Here is a 27,834-nt window from a genome sequence, read left to right as displayed (position 1 = left end):
GGTATGTGGGCCACACAAACATTGCCCTGCACATCCATTGACCATTGAGGTCCTTGCACAGTGTACACTGCTCTTAACAAAGACTGAGAAGTCACAACATTACCAAAAGCAGAGAAAGCATGAGGACGATGCAGTTGAGGCTCTGGAGATAGAGAGGTCATCCACTAATCAGAAGGTCAGTGGTTCATTCCCTGGCCCCTGTGTGTGTAGAACTGTCCTTGGGCAAGACGCTGAACCCAAATTGCTATTGATGGCTTCTTCATTGGTATGTGTGAGCGTTCATGGGGATGGTTATTGCTCCTTATAAGCAGGTGGCATCTTGCATGCTATCCTTTTCCAGCAGTGTGTGTGAGTATGTATGGGTGAGTGCTGGCTTGTGTTGTAAAGGTGTAATGGAGAGTACATACGGCAAAACAAATAATCAGTACCCTAATTCTAAATGAAGAGAGCGATGCTTTGAGGTTACAGTATGTCACTCTCTACTTCTCTTATTTACATGTAAGGAATGTGAAAGGAATAGGCTACACAGCACAGTCTCACACATGCACACACATACAAGATAATATCCTGTCTACACACCCAGTTCATGTTTGTTAAAATATTTTTAGATATTTTTTAATCAGATCTGCTAAATTTTAGACACACTGGTGCATCCAATAAAAGTATAACAATCACAATTTAAGATAAGCGTTTACTGATCCCTAGAGGAGAAATTCAGCTGTTGTGTACTCTAATTTTTTGGGGTTTAATGTTTACTACTGCACAGGTCCACCTGGCTCTGTGGATTCCGTGTATTCAGTGTAGCACCCTTCATTCCAGGCCCTTAACATTCAGCTGGGAATTAAATTTGAACCTTGACTTTTTGTGGCTTGCTTGTTCAACTTTCTCTACCTGCCCTGTTCTCACTCATTATTTTCCTCCTTGTTTATTACTTTCATTTATTTCGAGCTCTCTGCCAAGGACATCTTGATTCAGGTAATATTTATTGGTTTGTTTGTTAGCAAGATTACTGAAAAGTTGCAGGTCCAGTTTCCATGAAATTTGGTGGAAAGATGTAGCGTGGGGCAAGAAAGAGCCCATTAAACTTTCAAGTGCTTCTGGAAATATCACAACACAACACTCCCACACCTCTGCACTACCCAATAGAAAGGTGCCACATTACTGAATTTTTTGTGAAAGACAACATGCACATCAAACTGAGACACCAACCTTCAGATCTTATTCATATGTAACACAAAGAGAGCAGAGGATGATACATGATAAAAGGTAATGCAGACACTTCAGCTACATACAAGCATATTTTACTATTGGTCTATCCTTGCTATGCCCTAAGCACTAAACCCTCACAGACTTCAGTCAGCAATCACACTAAGTGTGTCAGTGCCAGAAGGTTTGGGGGCTCCAAACACTGTATAATGAAAATGAATGAAGCTGATATTTCAAACAGTATTAATTGTTATAGATTAATGTGGAGTATTTGTTGTTTGCTCTGTTGGCATGTAAAATGCTTCTGTCAGACTAAGTCAACATATTAGAAGTTAAAATTGTATTGTAAGACAAACAACTGCACATACATAGTTCTGGTTAACAACATTTTTTATTCACAAAATTTTTATGCTGTTCCACTGTCGTTGATATTTAAATGTCACAAAGTCAAGTCAAGTGATTTTTTATTGTCATTTCAGCTGTTTACAGTTGTACAGTGAACAGTGAAACAAGACAGCATTCCTCCAGGGACCAGGTGTTACATTACACTACATGAGAAGTCAAATACAGCCTTTACATAACTGTACATAGTGTAAACAACCCAAGACTATACATAATGCACAAGGACTATACACAGTGCACAAAGACTATGCATAGTGCACAAAGACTCTGGAGACTATATATGGTGCACAGAGACTATACACAGTGCAAGAGAGTACAACAAAAACAGAGAAACAGTAAACATAAAAGGAGCTACATTGACCAGAACACAGTTCTGTGTGAAGTATGTATGAGACAGCCATAAAGTGCAGATAAGATAGTTATCTTAAACAGCATAAACAGTATGAAGTGCAGGTTGAAGAGTCATTGTATGTGTAACAGTATGAGGTGTAAAATGGCAATGTGCAATGTTGTCTTGTGTAGTGACGATCAGCCCAGCCTCTGAGAATTGAGGAGTCTTGTGGCTTGGAGAAAAAAGCTGTTGCATAGTCAGGCTATAAGAGCCCGAATGCTTCAGTTATCTTTTGCCAGATTGCAAAAGAACAGTTTGTGTGATGGGTGTGCATGGTCATCCACAATGCTGATTACTTTGCAGATGCAGTGTGTAGTGTAAATATCCTTGATGGAGGGGAGAGAGACCCCAGATGTTCTTCTCAGCTGTTCTCACTACCCACTGCAGGTCCTTTACCATACCAGGCAGTGATGCAGCTGCACAGGATGCTCTCAATGGTCCCCCTGTAAAAAGTGGAGAGGATGGGAGGACGAAGATGAGCTTTCCTCAGTTGTCTCAGGAAATGGAGCTTTCTTAACGGTGGAGCTGGTGTTGAAGGACCAACGAAAAGTGATCACTCTGTGCTCTTATGAAGTCCACAACCATCTCTTTGGTCTTTCGAGACAGATTGTTGACTTTGCACCAGTCGTTAGACTTTGCACCGCCTCTCTGCAAGCTGACTCGTTGTTCTTGCTGATGAGATCTACCACAGTTGTGTCATCAGCGAACGTAATGATGTGATAGTCATGCTGTACCACACAGTCATGAGTCAGAGGTGTAAACAGTCGAGAACTGAGCACACAGCCTTGTGTGGCTCTAGTGCTCAGTGTGGTGGTGCTGGAGATGTTGTTGCTGTCTGGACCTTCTGAGTTCTCTCAGTTAGTTAGAAAGTCCAGGATCCAGTTGCAGAGGGAGGTGTTCAGGCTCAGCAGGCTCAGCTTTCCAACCAGATGCTGAGGGATAATGGTGTTGAATGCTGAGCTGTCTATGAACAGTTTTTGAACATAGGGGTCTCTCACAGGGCTTTTTGTCTAGGTGTGTGAGAGCGCAGTGGTGATGATGTCATCCATTGAGCTGTCGGGACGATACACAAACTTATCAGGATATTCAAATTTGATAGGATAGCATTTATATCAGGGGATTACAAGTATTAGAGGTACGTTTTCTAGTAAAGAGTAGTTGATCTTTGAGTATGAGTGATGTACTGGTGAGAAAAAAAAAGAGTAGGATTTAAACGTCGGGTTGATCACATGACATGATGTTATATGTTTGGAGAAATTACTTAATAACCATGGCTGATTTGGAGGTCATGGTAGATCGTCTGGTTCCTGACCTATCTAGGTCTGGATCGAGGAGACAATTAAAATTACCACCAAAGATTAAGTGGTGATTATTAAGGTCAGGCAGTGTACAAATTAACTTTGATAACAGATATGTTAAATAGTTTCCTGAAGAAAATCACAAAATGACTGTTAACAACCAAAATAACATGAGTGGAGGCAAATGGCTTTTCTTGACGACTATTGTGACACCTCTAGCTCTTGAATTAAAGCTTGAATGGTAATTATAATTTGAGTTATCCAGTTCTTCTTTAATGCAACTTGTTCTGTAATCCAGAGGTGAATATCTTGAAGGGATAAAATAACTGGTTTAAAACTCTGAAGGTATGTAAATATTCTATTACGTTTAACTGTATTATTAAGCCCTTTAACATAGTACTTAATGAAAGTACTGGAGGGAAATACTGCTTTACCATCATGTTTTCAGACATAGCCGTAACTGGTTAGTTAGACAAGATTGAATTGTATAATAATATGTGAGTGCTAAGATAATGGTAACTAGTAGTAAAAGCACAATACCACAGTTAGAAAAGAAAAATAATTTAGGAAAACATAAAATGAGAAAAAAAGAGTGACCAGAGTAACCTGTGTATGTGACATGTGGTACATAGAGATAACCCCGACCCACATCTTAAATTAACTATGACGCAGCATGTGAACTAGGGTCTGCTATTCTTCTCCTAACCTCTTAGAACTCGGCTTGTTGGATAGCTCCTAGCAGAGAACAGCAAAGAGTCTCAATCGTAAGTATCCTATTAGTGTGTTAAAACATTATATCACCACAAACAACAGTGTATGGAGATAGAAGATATACAAATCCACAAATAATCATTTCTCAGCTGTTAAGGAGCGGGATCAAATAAAGAACAGTTTCTTCTGCTGTGTGGTAGGCTGCAACATTAGGTCAGCACCATTTTCCAGACCCAGCTTTACGTTTACATCAGTTTACTACAATTATTAACAACTAGCCAAAAGACTGATAAAGAGTACTTATCATTAAGATGTCTCTGCTCCAGAACAAATTTGTCAGAACTTAGTCTTCGGCACCAGCTGGGTTTGTAAATGTTTTCTCTCCATGGAGAGACGAGATCCTGAGCCATGCTGAACAAAGCATACTGAATCTCACATCTTGGCAGTTGTGCAGGAGCTCCTAAACCTCTCTGAAGGTTCTTCTGTGTTTCGCTTCTGTGGGCAGCAGATCCAGGAAGATAAGATAAGATAATGTAATCCTTTATTAGTCCCATAACTGGGAAATTACAGCAGCAAACAGGATATAGAGGGTGCAAAGCATGCAAGGATAAGGGAAGGATGTACATTCAAAAAGAATAAATACACAGAAAACAAGTACCTGCATTCAAAAAGAATAAGTGTGCATTCACAAAGAATAAATACACAGGAAAAAGTACCTGCAGCTGTACACAGTACAGAAAAGAAAAAAGACTATTTACACTAGAGTCCCTCAAGTTATGATTAGTGGATGGATTAATCATTGCACAGATCTGTTTCAGGGACTAAGTAAGTAGGTACTGATCCTTGTAGTAGTGTTACATGAGTAAGGATTATTGCGCAATTATTACTACACATGTATTATTGCACAGGTCTGGCATGACCCTTTTGTCCCATTATTGCACATGTTTCATTGTCCAGTTAACACATTCATCAGCTTAAACGTCCAGTCTATCAGCTGTGAATGTTGTGGAGTCTGACAGCGGTGGGCAAGAAGGAGTGGCGGTACCTCTCCTTCTGTAGGAAGTGACTCTGTCGATGTCTGTTCCCTGGATGTTCACCAGTGCAAGTGGGGTAAGTTGCCACCTGCTGAAGTCCACCACCAGCTCCTTGGTTTTACCAACGTTGACTTGGAGGTGGTTCTCCTGACCAGTCCATGAAGTTCACAACAGGAGAAGTGGGGGACAGACTCCGCTGATGTTCTTGTTTTGCAGCTGGTCCTCCATCTTCTTCCTGTAGCACCTTTTCCCCTTTCCGATCCTCCTCACAGCTGGCTGCCTATGTACCAGAAGTTTGTACACAGGCTGGAAGAGCACCAGGTTGTGGTCAGCTCTGCTCAGCGGGGGGAGGGGAAGTGATGTGTATACCTCCTTGGTGTAGGCATAGAAAAGGTTCAGTATTTTATTGTCTTTGGTGTGGCAGGTAACATACTGGGTGAATGAAGTTAGAGAAGGTGAAGGAGTGGCATGATTGAAGTCTCCAGAGATGAGGGCATTGGGGTGCTGTGTCTGCAGCCTGCTCACAGCTGAGAGCAGTAAGGTCACAGGCCACTTTGCCATTAGTAGATGGAGGGATATACACAGTTGGTGCAGTATTCAAGGTACAAGACTTCTTGAAATAGCTTAACCACAGAGTTAGCTGGCTGAGAGCCCACTTCAAACCTCTCCTTCTGATTCTGATATTGCAGCGGCGCTTCTGGTTAAGTTTGACCTCTTTATCCTTCAGCAGGAGGACTTGGGTCTCCAGATTAGTCACCTTGCTGGTGTATGTGCGTATGGTCTCCTCAAGGCTAGTCAAACAAGCTTGCTGAGCGGCATAGCAAGCGCTTAGTGGTTTGATTTTAGCCATGAGCTCCACATAGACAGCATCGACTTGGCCATTTATGTTGGTGGACAAAGAATCAATCATGTTGTGTAGTTCTTGTGATTTTGATATCGCCACCATTAGCTTAGCTGTTTCCGTGACTGCTTGGTTAGGTTTTCAGGGAGGTTTCTTCCTGTGGGCTAGGTGATTTGCAAGCCATCTTTGAGGTCTCAGTCTCAGTTTTCCTGGAGTTCTTTTCTCCAGACATTGTAGAAAGTTGGTTTTAAATCCCCTTTCAGCTTACTGTGTCGTTCTAACCTTTGATGGTAGGTTAATAGGTAGTGGGATGAGACTTTACATTATTTGTACCAAAAAAAGTAATCTCTGCAGAGCAACAGACTAATATGCCTTCACATGTCGCTTTGAGAACACCCCCCACCCCCACTCCAAACCTTGGGCCAACAGTTCAGGGTATGGCCTTCGCTAGCATCACTGTGCTCCAGTGCACAAAGCAAGGTCTTTAAAGGCATGGTTGGACGAGAGTGGTGTGGAAGAACTCGACTGGCCCGCACAGAGCCCTGACCTCAACTCCATCAAACACCTTTGGGATGAACTAGAACTGAGATTGTGAGCCAGGCTTTTTCATCCAACATCAGTGTCTGACCTCACTATTGCTCTACGGCATGAATGGGAAAAAATCCCCCATGAAATATTGTGGAAAGCTTTCTCAGAAGAGTGGAAGCTGTTACAGCTGCAAAGCTGTCTGTGTATTTAGAATTCAAGGTCATTAAAGTCGGTGTAATTGTCAGGTGACTTAATACTTTTGTCTATGTAGTGTAATTTCTGTTTGACTGTACTGAACCTCTAGATACTTGTTACAGTTCTAATAAATCACTCTCACAATTGTCAGGGTTCCTAACCTCCTGCACAACATGGCTTGTCTTGAATCTACTCACTCCTTTTTTTGTTTTCCGTTTTGGTTAGTAACTGGAACTTTTTTGTTAACACCTTGGTCAAGTTTTCAAGTACTAAAAAGTGAGGTAAAACCCCACAGACCACTGGCTGATCAGAGACTTGTCACTAGAATTGTTGCTCTCACAACACAAATACTGCAAAAACCAAGACATCAGTTTTTTTTATCAGATATTTAAAGTGTGGCAACCCACAATACCCTGCAGTGGTCAATATTATTATATTACACTGTTCCCTGAATATCTTTCTTAAGACCAAAATAAAAGCACTTGTGTGTTTTTTCCCAACTGCTGGAAAAGTGAAGGGGTGTAGCATTGCTATGACAAAACTATGTTGAATCAGAATCAGAATTCCTTTATTTATCCCCGAAGGGAAATTCTATTCTTGAGGGGGTACTGTCTAAAGTGAGACAAGCTGTATTATGCATTAGTCTTCATGTCTGTGTTGGTAGCTATTTGTTGTGTTAGGCCTTTATGATCAGTATTGCTCATCTAAGTAATTCTTTTGAATTTTGAATGAAGTGTATCAAGACAGCTCTTTTGACTGTGGATTACAGCAGCTTTTTTTTTAAAACATTTCAGTGTTGCTTCAGCAGCATCACAATTTGAAACGACCATTCTTTGCAATCTTAGAAACACCTGGTAAAAGCGTTCTTTGTCACAGGTTTTAGGTGTTTGGTGGTTATATTGGGCACTACATAAAGTGATTTACCTTTGCTCAGGAGACAGGGTCTAATCTGTAAGATAAAAGGTTCAGTTTCTCTCTCTCTTTTTTTTTTTTGAAACAACCATCTCTTTTTTCATTAAGTAGTGTGCCTCAAGTGTCACTTTTGGGACCAGTTATATTGCTAGATATCTTACACTTAACCGTGTAAATCCTTGTCATATGGTTGCACTGCATCTTTTACTATCTATTACCCGTGACAACATACTAAACTTGCTGATATGTCTAACATGGTCGTCTCTGTATGCTGTTTGTCATCCAAAAATGTGTTAGCCCCTTCAGAAGCTTACTTCCATGATTTTAATCAGAGTTAAAGATGTGTGACCAGTTATACTTGTTAAATACCATTACACTGGCTTCTTGTATACAGGAAAATGGATTTCACCATTTTATTGATTGGCTGTTTCGTGGTCTAGCTCCTTGCTATACAGATCTTTCAACCCTTATAAGTGAGCCTTTGCTTGGATTTGGATCCACCTTCCCAAGGAAATAAAAACGTTTTATCGGGGGGGGTGTCAATTTGAATTGATTTGTTGATGTTTTACATTCACTTTTTATTTTATCAGTATTTAATTTCTGCCTGTAAAGGACTTTAAAGGTTTCTCTGTAAGTAAAGATTTTATTTGTGCTTATTATTGTTAATGTAACATTGTCATCAGTTAAGGATAACTCTGCACACCTGAGAAGCATTCACACATTCTAAACTTTTTCTCTTTTTAATGCTATCTGTGAACTTCTGTAGCTTTTTTAGTTCTCAATAAATAAAATTTCCAGTATCTGATTTTCAAACTACTATGTCGGGACCTTGAAATTTAGGGATCTGGGAATGGGAAGTCCTTAAAAAGTACTTGAATTTGATGTTTAGGAAGGTGCAGGAACCTTGCAAGTTTTGAAGAGGCAAATTAGTGGTTGCAGCCAAAACTCATGGATTTACACTCAATACTGTGTGCGTTTGCATTGTGTGTGGATGCTGATGGAAGGCTGAAGCTGCTGCTGTTCCTCCGATAAGGTTTACTATTCTCTTATTTTTCATTCTGCAGTCCCTAAATGCTATACAAGATTAGACTCAAAATACTCCATCCATTCTAGCTATCCATTTCACAAAATTATCCAGTATATGTATTTGTGTTTAAGTTCTAGAACAAAATAGCTTTTGATAATGTGTGATAAGGGACCATGGTCATGGCCAACATAGTCAGTGGCTTAGTCAGGGATGTAGCTCAGAAACTGTACATCTGGTGTGCAGAACAGCCTCAGCCGCAGGTTGTATTATATTGATAGGCTATGATAAACTACAATACTAGAAGTGTTGTTGAATACTGTATTGTATAATGTTCCTAATATTTTGTCCACCAGATTTACATGACCGTATATTTAAAATGCCACTCCAGATAAGGCAATAGCTTTAAACTCCACTGGAAAGGCTCTAAATGTACTTAGAGTTGCGTTAATCAGGATATGCTGCAGGACTATGATATTGGTCCTTATTATGAAGACTGCATTAACTTTATCTGGTATTTAAGAATATAAGCATCTGATAAGGGGGTGTCATCAACTAATATTAGCCTATCACAAATATATCATCAGCAAATATGTCAATCAGTAAGAATTTAGGGGATAGGAGTTACTGCCTTTGCTTTAGAAGCAAAAGTATGAAAAGTGAGACTATGCGTTATTCTCATTCTGTGATTCAGGAGTACCCCTGGTAGTTAACATCACTATGGCAACCTTTGACTGCAGCTGGGAGCACACAGCTGATTGAGATAAGCTTTCACTCACACACACATATAAAGGACACAGACAGTTTTTCAAGCACTTTGAGGTCTTAGCTGCTCATTCTTACTTTCAGATAGAAACTCCACTCAAACTTGAAAATATTTCGGCCTCATTCATAGTAGTTAGAATCTTTCCTTCATACAAATTAAAGCCAACAGTTCAGCTTATCTCCCTGCCCTTAGTAAAGCAATGCAGTGCAGCTCCATAGTGATGAATTGCGGTTTAGCTCCCAGTTTTAATGAAAGAAAGTGAAAGTGACATATTTCGTCATTGGAGGGAACTCACTCCAATGAAATTTGTGCTCTGCATTTAACCCACCCAAGTGACGTGCACACACACACAGCAAACAGCAGTGGGCGACCGCGTGCAGCGCCCGGGGAGAAGTGGGGGTTAGGTACTTTGCTCAAGGGTACCTCAGCCATGGACACCGGTACAGGGAATCGAACCAGCGATCCACCGGTTACGGGTCCGACACCCTAACCGCTGATCCACGACTGCCCCATAATATTCCTTCAGCTGCTGCTTCTGACATAGTTAAGTCAGCTATGCAGTTAAGCTCCCCGCCATTAGTCAAACAATACAATATAGTGCCCAGCTTATAGTATATCATGCATCCTTGACCCTCTTTCAACTGTTCCACCTCTTTGTGCTCCTTCAGCTGCTTCTGCATACAACTGAAAGCCAACAGTGAAGCTAAGGTCTGCTTTTTATGAAGTGAATATTCATGAAGTCAGTCAGTTTTTTGGGTGACATTTAAATGTTTTCAATTTGCACAGAAGCATCTTAACCTCGGTTTATGTATAGAGTGTATCTGTTTGCAATCATGTTGTTGAATCACAGCTTTAGTTCAAAGCTTTGTGTCACTGCTTACCTAGGACTATCACACTGAGAGTTTTTATAGGCTTTGTGGTTTCGATCTTATTTGTGACACAACGCTTATGTACAATGCGAAAACTTGGTCATTCATATCCCCTCTAACAATATCCAGTTATTTGATCATTTATATGCAGTTGTGTCTGAGTACCCCCTGTAGCACATCCAGGTTTTTCAAAACTGGGATAAGGCTTAGTCCAGCATATGACACTTACATGTGACATATAACCAGGGTATTCCAAAAACCCTATCGCAAACAGGGTATGTGCAAACACATTTCTTGAGATAGAAATGACTGTGTTGTATTTACAGATTGTGTTTATTTGCAATAAAGTTGATTTTAAAAACCTGATGATGATCATGATGAGTTATTTACCTGGGATCATGACACTGAGCAGGAACAGTAAAACTTTCTCCATCTAACACATCACAATGGCTTTTGGCTGGGTTAGTCTTACGTGATTTAAATAAGAACTTAAGCAGTAGTAGTTTGCTTATAACTTTGCTTATATTACTAATCTGATATATATTGTGGATTTGAGGTTATATTATTTCTTTAAAATTCTCACAGTGTTTGACATGTTATTATGTAGTATTTTGTCAGCTATGACAAAGCACAGACAGATCAGATTGGCTGATGTTTCTGTTGAATTGTATGTGTTGTCCAGCTAGGACCTAGTATTTTAAATAACCTCCAAACTACTGTTTGGAGCTCAGTAACAAAGCCATTTTCAAACATATACAAAAGTGTATCATCTGAGAATCATCTTGAAGACTTTCCTTAAATTATGTATTTAGTCTCTGTTGCTGTATTAGCTAGTTATCATGTTCAAAACCGAGTGTAACCAGGCAAGCTGTATTAGTGTAAGTGGAACATGAAGCCCAGGGATTGGCACAATGGTGCAATGGTTAGCACTGTCACCTCACAGCAAGAGAATTCCAACTCCCAGAGTTTGCTTGTTCTTTCTGTGCCTGCGTTGATTTTCTGCGGGTACCCCAGCTTCCTCCTACAATAACATGTACATTAGGTTAATTGGCTACTCTGCATTGCCCCAAGGTGTAACTGTGGGTGTCTGTGGTTGTCTGTCATTGTGTGTCAGCCCTGTGATAGACAGCCCTATGTGATTGTATAGAAAATGGATGGAAGGACATAAAGCCCAGGGTAGTTAGACTTAGACTTAGACTTAGACTTTCTTTATTTGTCATTTGGATTTTCATTGCAAACGAAATTTCGGTACAATGGCTCAAGCACAGCAGGTTCAGCATAAAGTTGTGTTTTTCATTCACCTTAATCATTCAGTGATTTAATGTATAACCCAGTGAAAATGCTAGGTGATGCCAATCAACACCTCAGTGTTCCATTACTAACGGATTATATTGGGATTTGTTAAATTCTAAATGCTCACTGTGCATCCTCTTGTGGGGATTTCTACATTTGCTAAATTACTTATGAACCTCTACCCTAAGTGAGGCCTTTCTGTAATTTCTGAGAGTTACTGTCAAAGTTGTGACAGCTTAAAATGTTTGATAACTCAGCGCGGTGGGGCAGAGAAGCTTAGAGGTGTAGTTATAATATTAAGTCTTTGCGACATTGCTGTGCACAAGGCTCACATTCAGATAGGTGAGTACACACACTTTGTACTCAGACACATCAACAACCACTATGTTGCTTTGCAACACAGTGTTATGTGTCCACGCCACACCATAGATGTAGTTCTCTATCTACACTGTGCAGCTGTCTTTGCTTTAATGTGTTGGTGGCTACAGCCACTGGGCAGTTTATATTGATACATCATTCATCCCTGGATTGTCTGCTTTGGTGATGTTATGTATTGCTGTTTAATTGACAGGTATTTCACTTGTATATCCTAATTTCACTTGCACCCCCCAGGGTGTCCATGGCTCGTTTTATTTATTGTTGGTCTTTTGTCTTATTTTTGTCTTTTTTCTGGTTAATTGTAGTGCCACCTACTGAGATATACTGAGCAGTCATCTCATAGTAGTCAGGAAGGAGGAAAGATATTAGTGTATTAGTGCAGTATGGATGATGCATGAATAAATAGAAGAGAGAATCAGGTTCAGAGGTTGAGAGGTTCGACAAAAGTGGGAAGGATGATAGCGAAAAGGGGAGGAGACAGTGACTCTGGATTGGGTTGCTAGGGGAGAGTATGTTGAACTGCTGAGAACAAAGCCTACTATTGGAAACTACTTGCTTTGTAGGAGAGAAGTGGAAGAGGAGGGAGAGAAGTAGCTAATGAGTATTGTAGGTTGGCTGCTGAGACAGCACTGAGTTTATTTATAGAGTGCTGGCCAGCCATCCCTTGGATACCAATAGCAAATCAGCTGACAGTGAAAGAGGGGGCCCTGACCAATGGCAGTGTCTGAAGAGGGATGCCAGATTGAGGAAGTGCTGTGAGTGCCTCTCAGTCTCTTAAAGAGACTATGCTGACTTTTCAGTACTAGGCAGATATTCTCTCTCTCCACTATACACATGTAGTTCAACACAGAGGTTCAAAGCCGCTGAATGGTTTTCCTGTTCACGTTTAACCTAATTTAGCTACAAGGATTTATTAAAATCTCAGGGATCCATTTGGAAAGAGATGTACTGAATAGTCTAAATGTGTCTAAATGTGCAGGGAACATAAAAGTGGTGAAGAGGAACCTACAATTATAAAGCTATTCTAACATGTTCACAATGAAAGTATTATGCATAGATTAAGATTTTATACTGAAATTAGTTTCAATAGGCACATTTTCCCAAATAATGAATGTCTAGGTCCTGTGTGTGAATTCACACATGTGAGTGCCACACTGCACTAATTAGCTGTCAGTGAGCTCTGTTCCCAGCTGCAATCAAAGGTTGCCTTGGTGATGTTAACAGCTGTGTGACTCAGCCTAGAGTTTCATTTCATTGAGATTGTAGATGAGGTGCTCTCATACTTCTCTTACAACCTCAAAAACAACTGCTCTTGCCTAAATTAAGATGCCGTGAGAAAAAGAAGACTGCTGAATGTATTGACATATTTAAAATGTATTTATTTGCAACATAAAACAATTTGGAAAATAGAGCAAGTTAAATCAAAACAGATGCTTCTGTTGTGTCTCCATGGTATTCATGTCATGTCTCAGAAGATCATGGAGCAAAATGTGTGAGTGTATTTGCTTAGATACTTAGATTGTGCAATAGAAGACAATTTTTTACTGAATTTGATGTAAAAAATACCCTAATATATGATGAGTCAGATATATAGATAGATACTTTATTGATCCCAAGTGAAATTCAAGAATGTACTTACTTACTTACTTATTCTGGTTCTCAACATTTCATCCAATATGTACCCATTATGAACTCAGTAAAAGAGTGAAAAAAGCCCCATAAAAGTAAAACTGAAGATTGTGAAATGAATTGATGAAAAATCTTGGCTGGAACAGCTGGGAACTAAACAGTAATTTATTTTTTGTTTTGTTGTGTTTTGTTTTTCACATCTTTTGTAATAGATGAATAGAAAAATGAACATTCTTAAAGAGCAAATTTGCAGTGCCGTGGTAGTTCACATTGTTATATGAACATGAACAGAGGTCCTAAGTCCTCAGCAGCAGTGTTGCTTTGATTTCAACCTGTGGTCCTTTGCTATGTCATCCCCATCTCTCTCCTCCCATCTCTTATCTGTTGTCTAAGCTGTTTATCAAAATAAAGACTGAAAGCCAAAAAATGTCTTTCAATAATGAAAATCTAACATTTGATTTGATTGTTTTTGTTGATGAATTTGATGAACCCTAACCTTAAGTAGAGATTTTAAAAATTCCTCTTGTTAATCTACAGTTTCTGTCCAATCTTAAAAAAGCTGGGGACATATCTACACATCATGTTTGGGAATTGGCCTTCCAAACAATTTGAGCCCAACATACAGGGGGTGCCACAAATACCAAAAAAGTGTACCTCAAAAGTCAGTGGACAGAATTTCACCAGTTTATGTATTCATGCTATGGGGACAAGTATTAACCAAAATGTCAAGTGGAATATTGATTCATGCACTTGAGTGCAGCCTCTCACACATTTGCTTATAACTCAAGATGGGTTTAATTAATTTTACTGCGACATCCTGATTATCTCCCAAAAATGCACACAGAGTTGAGCGTGCGATTATCAGTTATTGAAATACTACAGGCTTTGTGTTGATGAAACAAATGTGTGGTCTCAGTCCTTCTTAAAACTGAGCTGAACTAGCTTAAGTGATTTCATTCACCTTTGTGAAGCATGAAACATGCTTCTAACTGCAGCTTTGATTTTGGCCAGCTGAGCTGATGGAGCTGCTTGCTCATTAATAACAGTCTTTCTGAGCCCATGTAGTACTATCCTTTATAAAATTGGGCTTTCTAAGATGTTGAAGCCTGCTGAATCCTTGTTTGTGAATGACTTCCACCTCTGGCGCGACGTGAGTGGCGACTTCTCCAGTAGCTCCGTCCACTTCTTTCTGATAATTGTGTTTTTTTCGTTGTTTTTAACTCTTTGTACACATTAGTGTGTGTATTTTTATCTATCCTGTTGATATGGTGCAAATTGAGAGGCAAAGAAGCAATGGTACCCTTGTCAAGGGAGAAGCTTCTCCAACTGCAGTTTGCAGTTTGTCTATCAGGCAAAGGTAGGGGTGGACGACGCTATCCTGTACCTGCTGCACAAGGCCCACTCTCACCTCAACAATGAGCAGTGCTGTGAGGATCATGTTCTTCAACTTCTCCAGCGCTTTCAACACCATCCAGCCCGTCCTCCTGAGAGACAAGCTGCACAACATGGGAGTGGACCCAAACCTGATCTTCCGGATCGAGGATTACCTCTCAGAGAGGCCGCAGTTTGTTAAGCTGGGTGACTGCACATCTGACACCCTGCTGAGCAGCACTGGAGCAGCTCAGGGCACAGTGCTTTCCCCAGTCCTGTTCACACTCTATACGTCTGATTTCCAGTACCAGTCGGAGCTCTGCCACATGCAGAAGTACTCACACGATACTGTGATAATGGGATGCATTGAGGATGGACAGGAGGGGGAGTACAGGAGCCTGGTGGGGGACTTTGTTGAATGGTGCAGGGCTAACAAGCTGCAACTCAACACATCCAAAACCAAGGAGTTGGTGGTTGACTTCAGCACCGGTCTTGATTGAGGGCACGGAGGTGAAGGTGGTCAGGACATACAAGTACCTGGGTCTGCAGTTGGATGACAGACTGGACTGGTGAATGAACATAGACACCATCCACAGAAAAACACATAGTCGTCTGTATTTCCTGAGGAGGCTGGGGTCCTTTAACATTTGCAAAACACTGCTGCTGATGTTCTACCAGACTGTGGTGGCCAGTGTCCTGGTACTGAACACACTCCTTTGATTGATCAGAGTCCTGAGCAGAGGGTGGAAGGCATTGTCCAGTATGGACAGGATCTTATCCAGGGTCCGTTTTTCTGTTACTAACACTAGGGTCCAGCTCTGTGCCCACCACAGATCCTGCCCTCCGCACCAGTCTGTCCAGCCGTGTTGCGTCCCTCTTCTTGATGCTGCCTCCCCAGCACACCACAGCGAGATGATTCATAATCCAGAAGAGATGAGAAATATTTCATGAATTTTATGGAGAATTATACACACAGCCCCCAGTTTCAGATGAAGAGGAAATGGGAACTTTTTAAATTAATTGGAATCACCATCAGTTGGCAACATTCAGAATGATATAGTAACAGCTGAAATCACAAGAGAAGAATTAAAACAATTATTAATCATTAATTAAAGTGATTAAAGCTATAAATAAAAGCTGATGCCAATACTTCAGACATCCTTTAACTGGACTCAAAAAGAAAATAAAATGTCAGCACCAACTTGGGCAGAAGCAATAACCTCAGTCATGGATAACTGCAAAATATAGACCTATTTCAGTACTGAATGGTGATTACAAAATATACACATCCATTATTTCAAAAGACTAAACTCATTTTTACCAGGCTTAATAGATGACAACCAAACAGGATTTATGAAAGGCAAACCCAAGCTAATATCAGGAGAACCCTTCTCAAATTGGAAAGTTCAGTAATGTTAACCAAGATGTGCAAAAAGATATTGAAAGATGGTCTAACTTGCCCCTGGATTTTAATTTAAATTTTGAAATTAAGATGAAAGTGTTACCCAGATTTCTTTACTTATTTCAGTCTCTTCCAGTAGATGCCCCCCAAAGCCAGTTTGTGAAATGGGACAAAATGATGTCTAGATTAATTTTGAGCAAGAAGACCTACAGGAAAATGTGAAACTCTTCAGCTTCCCCAAAACAGAGGTGGAATGACCCTACCAAAATTAAAAGAATGCTTTTATGCTGCACAGCTGAGATACATATATTGCAGATGCAAAATGGAAAGACAATGGAAAAGAAGTCTCTCAACAACCAATAGAAAACATGATTGTAGATAAAGAGTTTCATAAAAAAATCAAAAAATAACCTGGATCCAATAACTGACATTACAGGTCATACACTGGGCTTATGGTATAAAATAGTTAGACATTACAAAAATGTGGAGGGAGACAAAAGCTTTAAAATGGATGCCATGTGATAATTATAAATACAATAATAATAAAGCCATTTATAATGGCTCACCAAATACATGTTATTGCTAGATGCAAACAACCTCCATTCAGTGATGTACATCACTGGCCTGTCCCATCGGAAATGGGCCTTCAGTTACAAAAGGTTGAGGACCCCCACCCTGAAATATGCAAAAACATGACCAAAAGTAAAAGAAGAGTTCAGTTGATCAAAGTGCTGGACTTATTCCCCCGCCTTCACCCAAATATCAAGTGAGAATGCTCATGATTGACTAATGTGTAATGTGATTTCAAAAGATTGCAATGTTGATTTCATCCCTCTCATTCCCCTTCCTCACTCTGGCTGGATGTTTCCTCAAGTGAAGACAGTTCTTTTAACTCCTTTGCAAAAGTAAATGGATTGAGGTGGATGTCAAAAGTTGAAATTGTGGACTGACATTTAATAAGGTTAATGCAGACCTGCCAAGCTTGGGAAGATACTTAACTTTAATTAGAAAAAGTACATTTCCTGCTGAAAATATAGCATGAATGCTGACTGTTAATCTGATTGTCTTTTTTTCATTTTTTTCAATCTGATTAAGTATTGCGGGAAATGCAGAAATGTGAAAGGCATTACATGATAAATAACTAACACTGGCAGGATTGGAGACTGAACTGTAATACTTAAAGAAGCTAAGAGTTAAGTACATTTCAAGTAATGATGGAAGTTAAACTTTATGTCAAAGCTGAAAGTTGAGTCAAAGCTGAAAGTTGAGATAGATTGCCTGAAAATACTGATAGAGGAAATGCTGGAGGACAAGGAGAAAGATGGCAGAGGAGAGCAAGGAAGAAGATGACAAACAGAAGAGAGGTTAAAAGAGCAAACAGAAGAAGAAAAGGGAGAAGAGAAAAAGGAAAAAGATGGAACAGGAGGCAGAAGAGGAAGAAGAAGGGAAGAGGAAGAAGAAACTCAGGTGGAAGGAGGAGCAAGAGGAGAGAGACAGGTAGAAGAGGGACAAAATCATGGTGGTTTAATCAGCTAATCAACATCAGCTGTGAAAGTGCGCTTTCACTGAGACACAGAGATAGATCACCTGGAAATCACTGATTAAAAAGTTAGCACATTCGCGTTTTTGCCTAAGACTGTAAGTGGTAAAATAACATGACAATCAATGAAAGCGTGAAATTGTGTAGTAGGAAGGCTGAGCAATGGCCCTGAGCCTGCCCAGCTCTACAGTGTATGCATGACCTCTCTTTGCTTTAAACTGTGCTCTTTCCTGCCCAGTTAGCAGCAGCACAGTTAGCATAGTGAGTGTTTGGGTATTGAATTACCATGAGAGCTAAATGACGCACACAGGGCGGCACGGTGGTGCAGTGGTCTAGCACTGTTGCCTCACAGCAAGAAGGTCCCAGGTTCTAATCCCCCCCTCTGCCATGACAGATAAATAGTATAGAAAATGGTTGGATGGGTGGAGCCACACACTCAAAACAGCCTCTGATTGGGCAACGTTGTAAAATAATAAAAGTTGTAAAATAATAATAATAATAATAATAATAATTGTCCGACAGTATTTCAAACTGTCATCTCATATAGAAACTACAAAAACAACAGCAATTTTTACAAGATTCAATATCTGGTGACACCAGCCGACCTTGCTAGCATTGTCTCTATTAGGTGGTTGCACAATAAAGGTCTAGTATGCCATCAACGAAAGCAAGACTGTTTATTTCTTGAAAGAATATTTTAAGAAAAATAATAATATAGTTGAATTTGTGATAAGACCCACTGTTGCAGTACTGTTAGGGATTTGATCTACCTGATTAATCAGAATATCATCAAACAAAGCATAACATCTGCAAGTATCAGTTGCAGTTTTATTATCAGAGTATGATAACATCTCAATTTAATTCCAGGTGTATGACCTAAACAGAATCATTGTTCCTGAAAACACTAGTTTAGGCTAGTTTATTCTGTAAATTCCTTTTCAGTGTTTTTTTAAGTTTAATGTTCTTGGACTGTATGTTTTTCAAGTTTTGGCTAAGTTCGTACACAGTGAATTTGTGAATGTACTGTGGGAGTCCCAAAACATTGTAAAAATAAGTCAGAAGACACTAGATTCTATTCTAGGTTAACTAACTTGGCAGCTTGTAAAACATGCAGCATTCAAGGCAGAATTGCAAAAAATTTAACACTTTGTGGCTTAACTGTATAATCATGCAGAACTCTGTTTTTGTAAGTAATGTTTGTATCCATCTGAACCCATACACTGGGGATCCTTGAGGATTTCACAGGACTGAAGCAGGCTCTCACCTGCTAGAGTTTGGAGGTGGAAAAATTGTCACAGAACAAGCACTGAGAAAGCAACGTTTGATCTGTGACCATTAATGTATTAATGTGAAAAAATGTGAAATACTGTGAATATTGTGTGTGTTTATTTGTTCCTTTATTTGCTATCCTTGTGCTACTGTCACAATGTAAATTTCTCCACTGCATGACTATTAAGGGATTCTTATCTTATCAGTCTCCCTTTATATTTGAACAGGGTCTTCATTTATGGCAGAAAAGAATATTTGGCCATAGTTGAACTGTATATCACTTACAAATTGTCTTATAAGTAATACACTTAAAAGAATATTCTTGGATTTAATGTTTCATACAGTTGCAAGCAAGCTTTTTTAAAGCAGTGTTTGTTTTACAATTAGCTAATGATCATTATGCATGTGTGCAATATTTTGTTCATAAAAATTAATTGCTGGGAAAATATCTGTTTTCTCACTGCTCACAGCCATGGTGCTTTGATAGTGTGAAATGTAGATATTGTTTTGTTTTAAACGTGTAGTATTGAAAAAGCATCTATGCATAGCTACTTTTAGCATCAGTAAGGCTCCAGCTTGAGATTACTCTTTCTTCAGTTTATGAGGTCCTGATGGAGGTGACATTGTTAATTAGCATTATTTTCATAGAAATTGCACAAATGCATAAATCTGAGGTTGATGTGTTTGGCTTGGTGCGGTTTTGGACTTGGCAAGGAAAAACCTCCAAACTTGGCTATGTGTAGTGGATAATACAGTATGGATGGTCAATACGGAAAATAGTAATCTATGATAGGATGTGGTAATAGCAAGTAATAGACTAGGGTGATCATGTAGTTTCTGATTGTTTTGCTGCAAAAATAGAACAGTGTTGTACCAAAGGCAAAGAAAAGATTAGAATGTTGGAGTTTCCCTCTAATCATCTCTCTCTCTCTCACTCTCTCCCTTTCTCTCTCTCTCTCTCTCTCTCTCTCTCTCTCTCTCTTTCTCTCCCCCTCTCTTCCCAGGTGTAAGCAGCTCAGGATGTCCGCCCACCTCCTCCTCCTCCTCCTCCTCCTCCTCCTCCTCCTCCTCCTCCACTGCCCAGGGCTTCTCCCTCGCTGAGCCAGCCATGACCAGCCAGCACACACATACACACCCCTCCTTCAGTTCCATCCACTCCATGGCCGAGCAGCAGCAGGTAACAACACATACCTCTTAATTTTCTTAGCAACACTATGAGGGATGTGTTTACATTCTTTCAGTCATTGATATAGATGAAAACGTTTGTGTCTCTCTCAACCTTTGTCTTGTCAGGTAAAAAAGTAGTGTTTTCTTTCTTTGAATCCCTATGATGATGTTAGGTTTTTCAAGCACAGTTCTCACAGAGTTTACTGAAAAGTTACTGAATATGGAAACAAAAGTCAAGCAGTTTGTTGCAAGATGAGTTCACTGTCATTGTCAAGTCCAAAAATGGACATAGCCAAGCTCCCGGTGAGTGTGTGTGGTCAAACATAAAAAACAAAAATCCCACGTGGCTGGCTTGTCGAACTTGAGTAGAGACTTGAGTGGACTGGGCTGGACGGTAAACAGAGTTGGTGAACTTGAGCGGGGCAGAGAACAAGGTAAGGACAGGAAAAATCTTCAAAGATCAGAGATTCTGCAAATAACCTGAGTTGATACAGCAGGAGAGCTGAGGACAATTTGGCGGAGATGGACAGCTGGTCTATTGAAGCAGCCAGATGGGAGGAGTTGATTGCAGGTAAGTGAGACACAGGTGTGTGGAGACGATGATTACATGTAAGTTTCCCAGGAAGGCCCAGCTCTGCTCCGGATTGGCTCCAGTCATCCCACACACAAACATTCACAGTCAGACAGCATAGGGAGGAAAGAGAGTAGGTCAAGGCGCATGGCGTGGCTTATCTGGGTGGGCCCAGTGAAACTCAGACTGGGATCTAAAATGAGACAGTGAGGAATCCAGGAGTCCTCCTCTGGGCCATACCGCTTCCAGTCAACCAAGTACTGCAAATCTCGACGCCGACGCCTGACATCCAGCAAATGCCGAACTGTGAATTCCAGTTAATCATCAATGAACCAGGCAGGTGGCGGGACCTAGGACAAACGGTAAAACTGGCTGGAGGTGACAGGCTTGATCTGGGACACTTGAATAGTAGGATGAAGAGGCAGGAAGTTTAACTACTAAAGGATTGATTATTTTGTCAAAAATGTCTGACAAAATACATTTTTGAGATGCTTCAAATAGTAGAATTGGTCTGGGAATTGTGTGCATATTCTATCCATGTGGTTTAATTTCATACCTGGACGGCAGGCGAACAAAGTTTGGATCCACTGGAGTACTTGAGACCTGATTTGTCCCAGGACATATAAACGACCAGGCGGTAATCTGACTCCCATTGGCCTCCCGGACTCTATTTCCCAGAATACCACTGCAACCATCAGTATCCTCTCTTAGTTGAGAGGATGGACATAGAGTCTGACCTACAGACTAGGATGTCAAGCCAGATGCTTCTCCCTGTTTGCTGACAGGAAAAAGCATCTGGCTTGACGTCCTAGTCTGTAGGTCAGAGGAAATTAAAATGTCCTAAAAACAGAGACCACCTAACCTTGGGTTCAACTTCTTATCATTCGGTATGTATGCTCGGTTGCAGCTTTTGAAGGATGCAGCTTTTGACCAGGGCCTGAACGTAGGTATAGAACTACCCCAACATCAACACCTGAAACATCTACCTCAACCATAAACTACAGAGAGGGGTCAGACTGAACCAGGACTGGGCGGACGAGAACAAAAACTTCAACTTCTCAAAAGCCTGATTTGCTTCAGACAACCAAGCAAAGGAAACCTTAGCTGAAGTCAGCGTAGTTACAGCCAAACCAAGCAAAAGTTTCAAATAAACCGTTGGTAAAAATTTGCAAACCCCAGGAAGCATTGCAACCATTTATGGGTCTGCAGTCTAGGCCAATTAGTAACCGCCTGCCCTTTTGCAGGATCTGTCTGAATCTGGCCATCAGAAATAATATAACCCAGGAAACTGACTGAGGAAGCATGGAACTCACACTTTTCAGCTTTCGCATAGAGTTTCTTCTCCAACAACCTCTTAAGCACAGAATAGACATGGATGACATGTTCTTCCAAACTTTTGGAAAAAATTTATATATCATCATGATATACAGAAAGAAACCAAAAAATCCCTGAGAACATCGCCAGCACACTAGTGAGGCTGAATGGCCTCACCGATTATTCAAAGTGCCCAAGAGGTGTCCATTCATGTCTATTCATCCCCTTTTCTGATCCACACTAAATGATACACATTCCCAAGGTCTAGTTTGGAAAACACTCTGGCTCCCTGCAAAGGCTCAAAAGTGGAGCTATGAGTGGTAACAGGTATTTGTTGTTGTTTTTTACACTTTGTTAGTCAATACAAGGGCGAAGTGAGCCATATTTCTTAGACATGAAGGAAAAACCCTGACCCAAGTGGTGAGGAGGATGGGCGGATAATCTCAGCAGCTAGTGAATCCTTAATGTAATTATCCATCGCCTCTGGTTTATCCCTCAGCAGATTGTACAGTCTACTAGAATGCTAAGCAACCTCCAGTCAGTGCCACAATTATATGGCCAATGAGAGGGCAAAAACAAGGCTTTACTCTTTATCAAAACCTTCTTCAGATTGTGATACATACAATCACACTAGATAAATCAGTCTCCTCATTGGAGGAGATAACAGTTTCAACATTACACCAAGCAGGTGGTTGAGCTGAAGGGAGACAAACTGAGTGACAACATGAGCTCCAACTAACAATGTGAGAGGCACACCAATCAGTTGAGAAATATTGCCAAGAAAATCGAGATGATCAAAACCAGATTTAAAATGAGACAAAAAGACTTGAGTAAGAAGAAGAATTGAGTAAGTCAGGTCCACCAGAAAGTACTGCCTCTGTCCATGCCAAAGCTCTTCCTCTGAGTAGTCATAGTGGTTGACTTTGGTTTGATCTGAAGGAAAAGTGAGAGCTCTTTATCTGAACACCACAGAGCATTGTAACAGAAAGCTGCGACAGCAGTTTAGCTCAACAGAATAAGGCATAGTATCTGTGGAAGTCCCTGGTGACGGAGTGAGTGGTGAGCTGAGCCAGCATGGTGGCGCACTGGACCGGAGCAGATGTTGATGGAGATCGGGTGAGTTGCGACACCTTGAGAGACAGTACAGATATCTGATTAGATAGTTGTTGGTAACTCTTTAATTGGAATTTAAGGCCTGACTGTGCTTGCCCATCAGGACACCGTGGTCGAACTAGGCTTGATGGTAACTAGATGGTTCAGAATGTGTGTCTTCAGGGTCCATTTCTTTGGCCTGATTGTACTGTATTGTACAAATAAGAACCCCAAAAAGCAGACAGAGTTGGTGAACCTGAGCAGAGCAGAGAACAAGGTAAGTTAAGGTAACAACAGGAAAAATCTTCAAACATCAGATTCTCATCTCTCAAATAACCTGACGTGATTGCGCAACAGAGCTGAACACAATCTGTTTGCGATGAACAGGAGAGCCAGTCTTTTGAAGCAGGAGGAGTTGATTGCAGGTAAATGAGACACAGTTGTGTGGAGATGATGATTACAGGTAAGTTTCCCAGGAACTCCCGGCTCCGCTCTGGATTGGCTTTAACCATAACACATGCACACTCACAGTCAGACAACATAGAGAGAAGGGGGGGACGAGAAGAAAAATAGAAAAACAATTGAACAGAACTGGACAGTACCCCTTAACAGAGGGTTTGCAGAGGTTTGTAGATTTCTGCAGTAATAGATGCCAGCATCATTATGCAAGTGCTCCAGTCACACCTTGCTCCTCTACTAGGGTACACTTTAAGGTCCTCAGATAGTAAGCGGTTATGACTGGCACGATCAGTGTTCTGTATTTGAAATCTGCAGTTGGAGGGTGCAGTACTGCTGCTGTTGCTGACCAGATAATCTGGTCTGTTTCTCCTCACTGATCTGTCTGCTTTCTGTTGCTTAAGAGGTCTTTAAGTTAGGAAACTGAAATGCCAGTAGAATCAGCCTCTATGTTGTTCTCCTCGCAGGTTTCTGTGGTTGCCTTGGTCACACAGAGAGTTGTGGTGGCAAGTTGAAAAGTTGAGATGTATCAGTTCTCAAGAGCTGCAGCCACTCTCCTTCTCCTTGCCACTACCGCTGTCACTGGCCTTTGCGGATGGTTTTTCTTGTAAAAATGTTAATTATTGTTATCATTATTATTATTGGGGAAAAATGGATTTGAAAAGTAAAAGTACACAAAAGTGACTTAATTATGGTAATGTGAGTAAATGTAATTCATGACTTCCATCCATAGATCAGTGGCATACAATTTTTTTATGCAGGACTAAATAATATCTTGATGTGATCTTTATTGATACTACACATAATTAAAAATCAAAAGTCAAAAAGTGAAAAGTAGACAGAATTGAAAATTTAAAAAAATTTCAGGTAAATATTTTTTTATTATTATTAATTTGTTCATTGTCAAACATTTTGCAAATTATTCTTAGTGTTCCTTGGATGTTCAGTACAAATTTCAACTTATTTGAGTAAAAAATAAGCAATTGGTGAAGCATACACATAGAATAAGAATCGCCGAAATAATTTAATAAATTAATTTAATTTAATTTAACACACATACAACAACAATCTGTCATAGCAACATGTATTGCAGGTGAGGGTAGGTAGCTGCCTTATATGCAGGACTTATGGTATCTTACAGTGGGTTAATAAAATAGGCTGCAGGGTTGCAGTCTTAGTATTGGATTGTCTTGTTGATGCCCAACAATGCCCAACATAGCTGTACTATGAGGCAAAGCTCTGTTTGTCCATCCTCATTCCAATGCTCACTTCTGCTTACAAGTTTTGGTGGTGGATAAGACAGTAAGACGATGATGACGGCCTATATGATGTTTTTGTACAGGTAATTGCAAATAACCACACACTGCGTGAAAGAGTGAGAAGCTGTGACTCCTTCTTATTCTGAAAGCAGATCAAGGTGGTTCAAGCAACCAAATCTGACAAACACTGCCAACTATATTTCAAGTGAGCAAGCCCTTTGAGTACTGTGTCCACTCAGCAGTTAATGACATAATTTGGTATCCTCACTTTGGCCTAGGCCAGACCGGACATTATTCATTGCCTTTGTCCTTAAATCGTCCTCCACACCCTTTAGCGTAAACCTCTAAGATGTGCAGCACCTCTGATATCTCTTTGTCCTGTTTTTTTTTTCTTTGTTCCCCAAAAGCTGGCATGCTGCACTATGTGTAGCATAGCTTTTTTTTTTTTTACCTCAGAGGAGATGGACTGTTATTGGTTACTGATTTAATAATCTATATGATGTGTATGCCAATATAATGTAGTGTCTGAGGTAAATGCAAGAATATTAGCAAGGGATGTTCTCACTAATTTCCCTGATGTTGAAATTATTTGAACTTAGACAAGTCAACTAGTGGAAAAAGAAAATGCACAATTTGATCTGTAATATTAAACAGCCAACAAAAATATATTGTGGACATTATGAGAGTCATTCTTCAATAACCTCTTAGATACAACAGCTAACCAATGTTGGTAACATTGGTAACAGATACTTGTATTTTATAAATCAACATTTGACTACAAATACATGACATTTCAGCGCAAATTATGTCAGAATGTAATTTAATTGTGTACTGTAGCGGCACTTAAAGCCACTAAGGGGTTGCATAGGCAGGCAAGCTGACTTACTTGCGGAAGAGTCTAACGTTGTCTTTAATGGAATAATTATTGCTTACCTTCGATGTTCTTTGTGTTGCATGTAAGAATCCATAACCCTTGTCTATAAATCTCCATAGAGCCAAAATTTTACCAATAAAATAAAACCGTGTTTGCCAAGCATAGCACTCAGAAAAGCTATTTGTGCTCCTCCATCCAGCAACACCCTTAAGAAAGTTTCTACCTATAATGTCAGGGACCCCAAGCACAATGATTTCTAAAGCTAAGTGTATGTATTACTCTAAAGTGGTCCAATGGTGTCATTGGGTCTTTTTAGTGTAATACACTTAGCTTTAGAAATGACTTCTACACCTACAAAAATAAAAAATAATAATAACTTACTAGTATTTCTGATGCCATTTAGTGATGGTAGCAACATTCATAGTATCAACTTTATTGATTATAATTTGGCATAAACTCTGCTGCTGCAAAGGTGAACTGCATAAAGTATGTTTGAAATTATTTATAGAATATACACAGTGCTTTCACTTTTAAATAACCCCATTTTAAAGCTCTAACCCTAAATGTCTGCAGTAAAGCATTGATGTTACAGGGTGACTTGTCTCACACAACCACACTCTTTCTTGTTTGATTTTCATACGGATAATTCAAACTTCAAACGTGTATGAAGTGTTGCTGTTCTCTGTAGGTGCTGTCTGATATGACCATACTCCAGCGGAGGATCCCCCCAAGTTTCAGAGACCCTTCCAGCGCCCCACTGAGGAAACTCTCTGTTGACCTCATCAAAACTTACAAGCACATTAATGAGGTATGACACAGGTCATACTACCTGTTCACATACCACCTGTTCACATTTTTTTCTTTTGACTTTGGTTTTCAATGTTTTTGTTTGTTTTCTCTGTCATTAGTGATGTTTAATGATCTTGAGGTCAAACCAAACCTGGGATAAATCATCTTTAGGAATACTTAGCTGTCAGAAGGGTTAATCATTTTGGGGTTTGTTTTTAGGGCATGGAACCATGTTTGACTCAGCACTGTCAACCAAATAAAAATATACTTAAAAACAATTATTTTAAATTAATTCCAATACCAATGCCTTGCCTTGCAATCCAAGAAATGATTCGCTCAAAGGTAAAATTCACCATGTAACAGAAATTTCTTCATGGTGTTACCGTTATTCGGCAGTAAAGTTTGTAACCACATAAACTGTCTGCATTTTGAATAAGTTGAAATCAGAGTATTATGAGGTCATTGAATTTATTATTAATATTATCTGATGATTATCACTAATTGTGAGCCATTCTGTGATTTAGTGTCCAAGTTCTATGAGTAGAGAAAGCAGGAGTTAGCTGATCCTGAACACTAGAGGTTTCTGTGGGGCCATTACATTTGGGTGTTCTGTACCTATGCATAACTGGTGTGAACATAAGGAGATTCTGCTTTACACCAGGAACAGCTGTAGTGGCCATAGGTGTGTCAGACAGTGAACTTCCTACAACATCTGTCAAATCACTGAAGACTCAGATGAGGGGAGTTTAAGGAAGATGATGTGACATATTTTTTAATAAATAATTTACATCTAAATTGAAAACCCTACTTAATGCCACAGTAATAAACTTCGTCAGTCTGTTTTGCTGTTATTAGCATAAATTCCTAGCACCTAATATCCAGTAATGAAAGAGTTATAGTTGCTGGGATCCAGATGACTTGGGGTTTGTTCTTTCAATGGATGATGAAGTAGAGCTGGGAACAGAAGCTGCTTTTTCATTCACAGGTGTACTATACAAAGAAGAAGCGGCGGGCCCAGCAAGTCCCTCCAGAGGACAGCAGCACCAAGAAGGAGAGAAAAGTCTACAATGATGGCTATGATGATGACAACTATGACTACATTGTCAAAAATGGAGAAAAGTGGCTGGACCGCTATGAGATAGACTCATTGATCGGGAAGGGCTCCTTTGGACAGGTGAAGTTAACAAAATAAATGTCAGTGTGAAAACAGAATCTTTGCTTATTGCTAGTTTATTATACCTTCCTCACATACA

At 40.0% G+C, this 27,834-nt stretch overlaps 1 protein-coding gene across 4 annotated transcripts in view; it reads left to right on the top strand.

The window, feature by feature from the left end:
- Positions 1 to 27,834, top strand: part of dyrk1b (dual-specificity tyrosine-(Y)-phosphorylation regulated kinase 1B) — a 103,585-nt gene that overhangs the window by 45,698 nt on the left and 30,053 nt on the right. For all 4 annotated transcript variants that reach the window (XM_046400383.1, XM_046400385.1, XM_046400384.1 and 1 more), the window contains 3 exons: positions 20,064 to 20,236; positions 26,481 to 26,600; positions 27,567 to 27,755. In XM_046400383.1, coding sequence (XP_046256339.1) covers positions 20,168 to 20,236; positions 26,481 to 26,600; positions 27,567 to 27,755 — 378 coding nt within the window. In that variant the 5' untranslated portion in view covers positions 20,064 to 20,167. The remainder of the gene's footprint in view (positions 1 to 20,063; positions 20,237 to 26,480; positions 26,601 to 27,566; positions 27,756 to 27,834) is intronic.

This window comes from Scatophagus argus, chromosome 9 (assembly GCF_020382885.2).
Source record: "Scatophagus argus isolate fScaArg1 chromosome 9, fScaArg1.pri, whole genome shotgun sequence".
In the NCBI taxonomy this organism is placed as follows: domain Eukaryota; kingdom Metazoa; phylum Chordata; class Actinopteri; family Scatophagidae; genus Scatophagus; species Scatophagus argus.
This window is presented reverse-complemented; position numbering and strand designations above follow the sequence as displayed.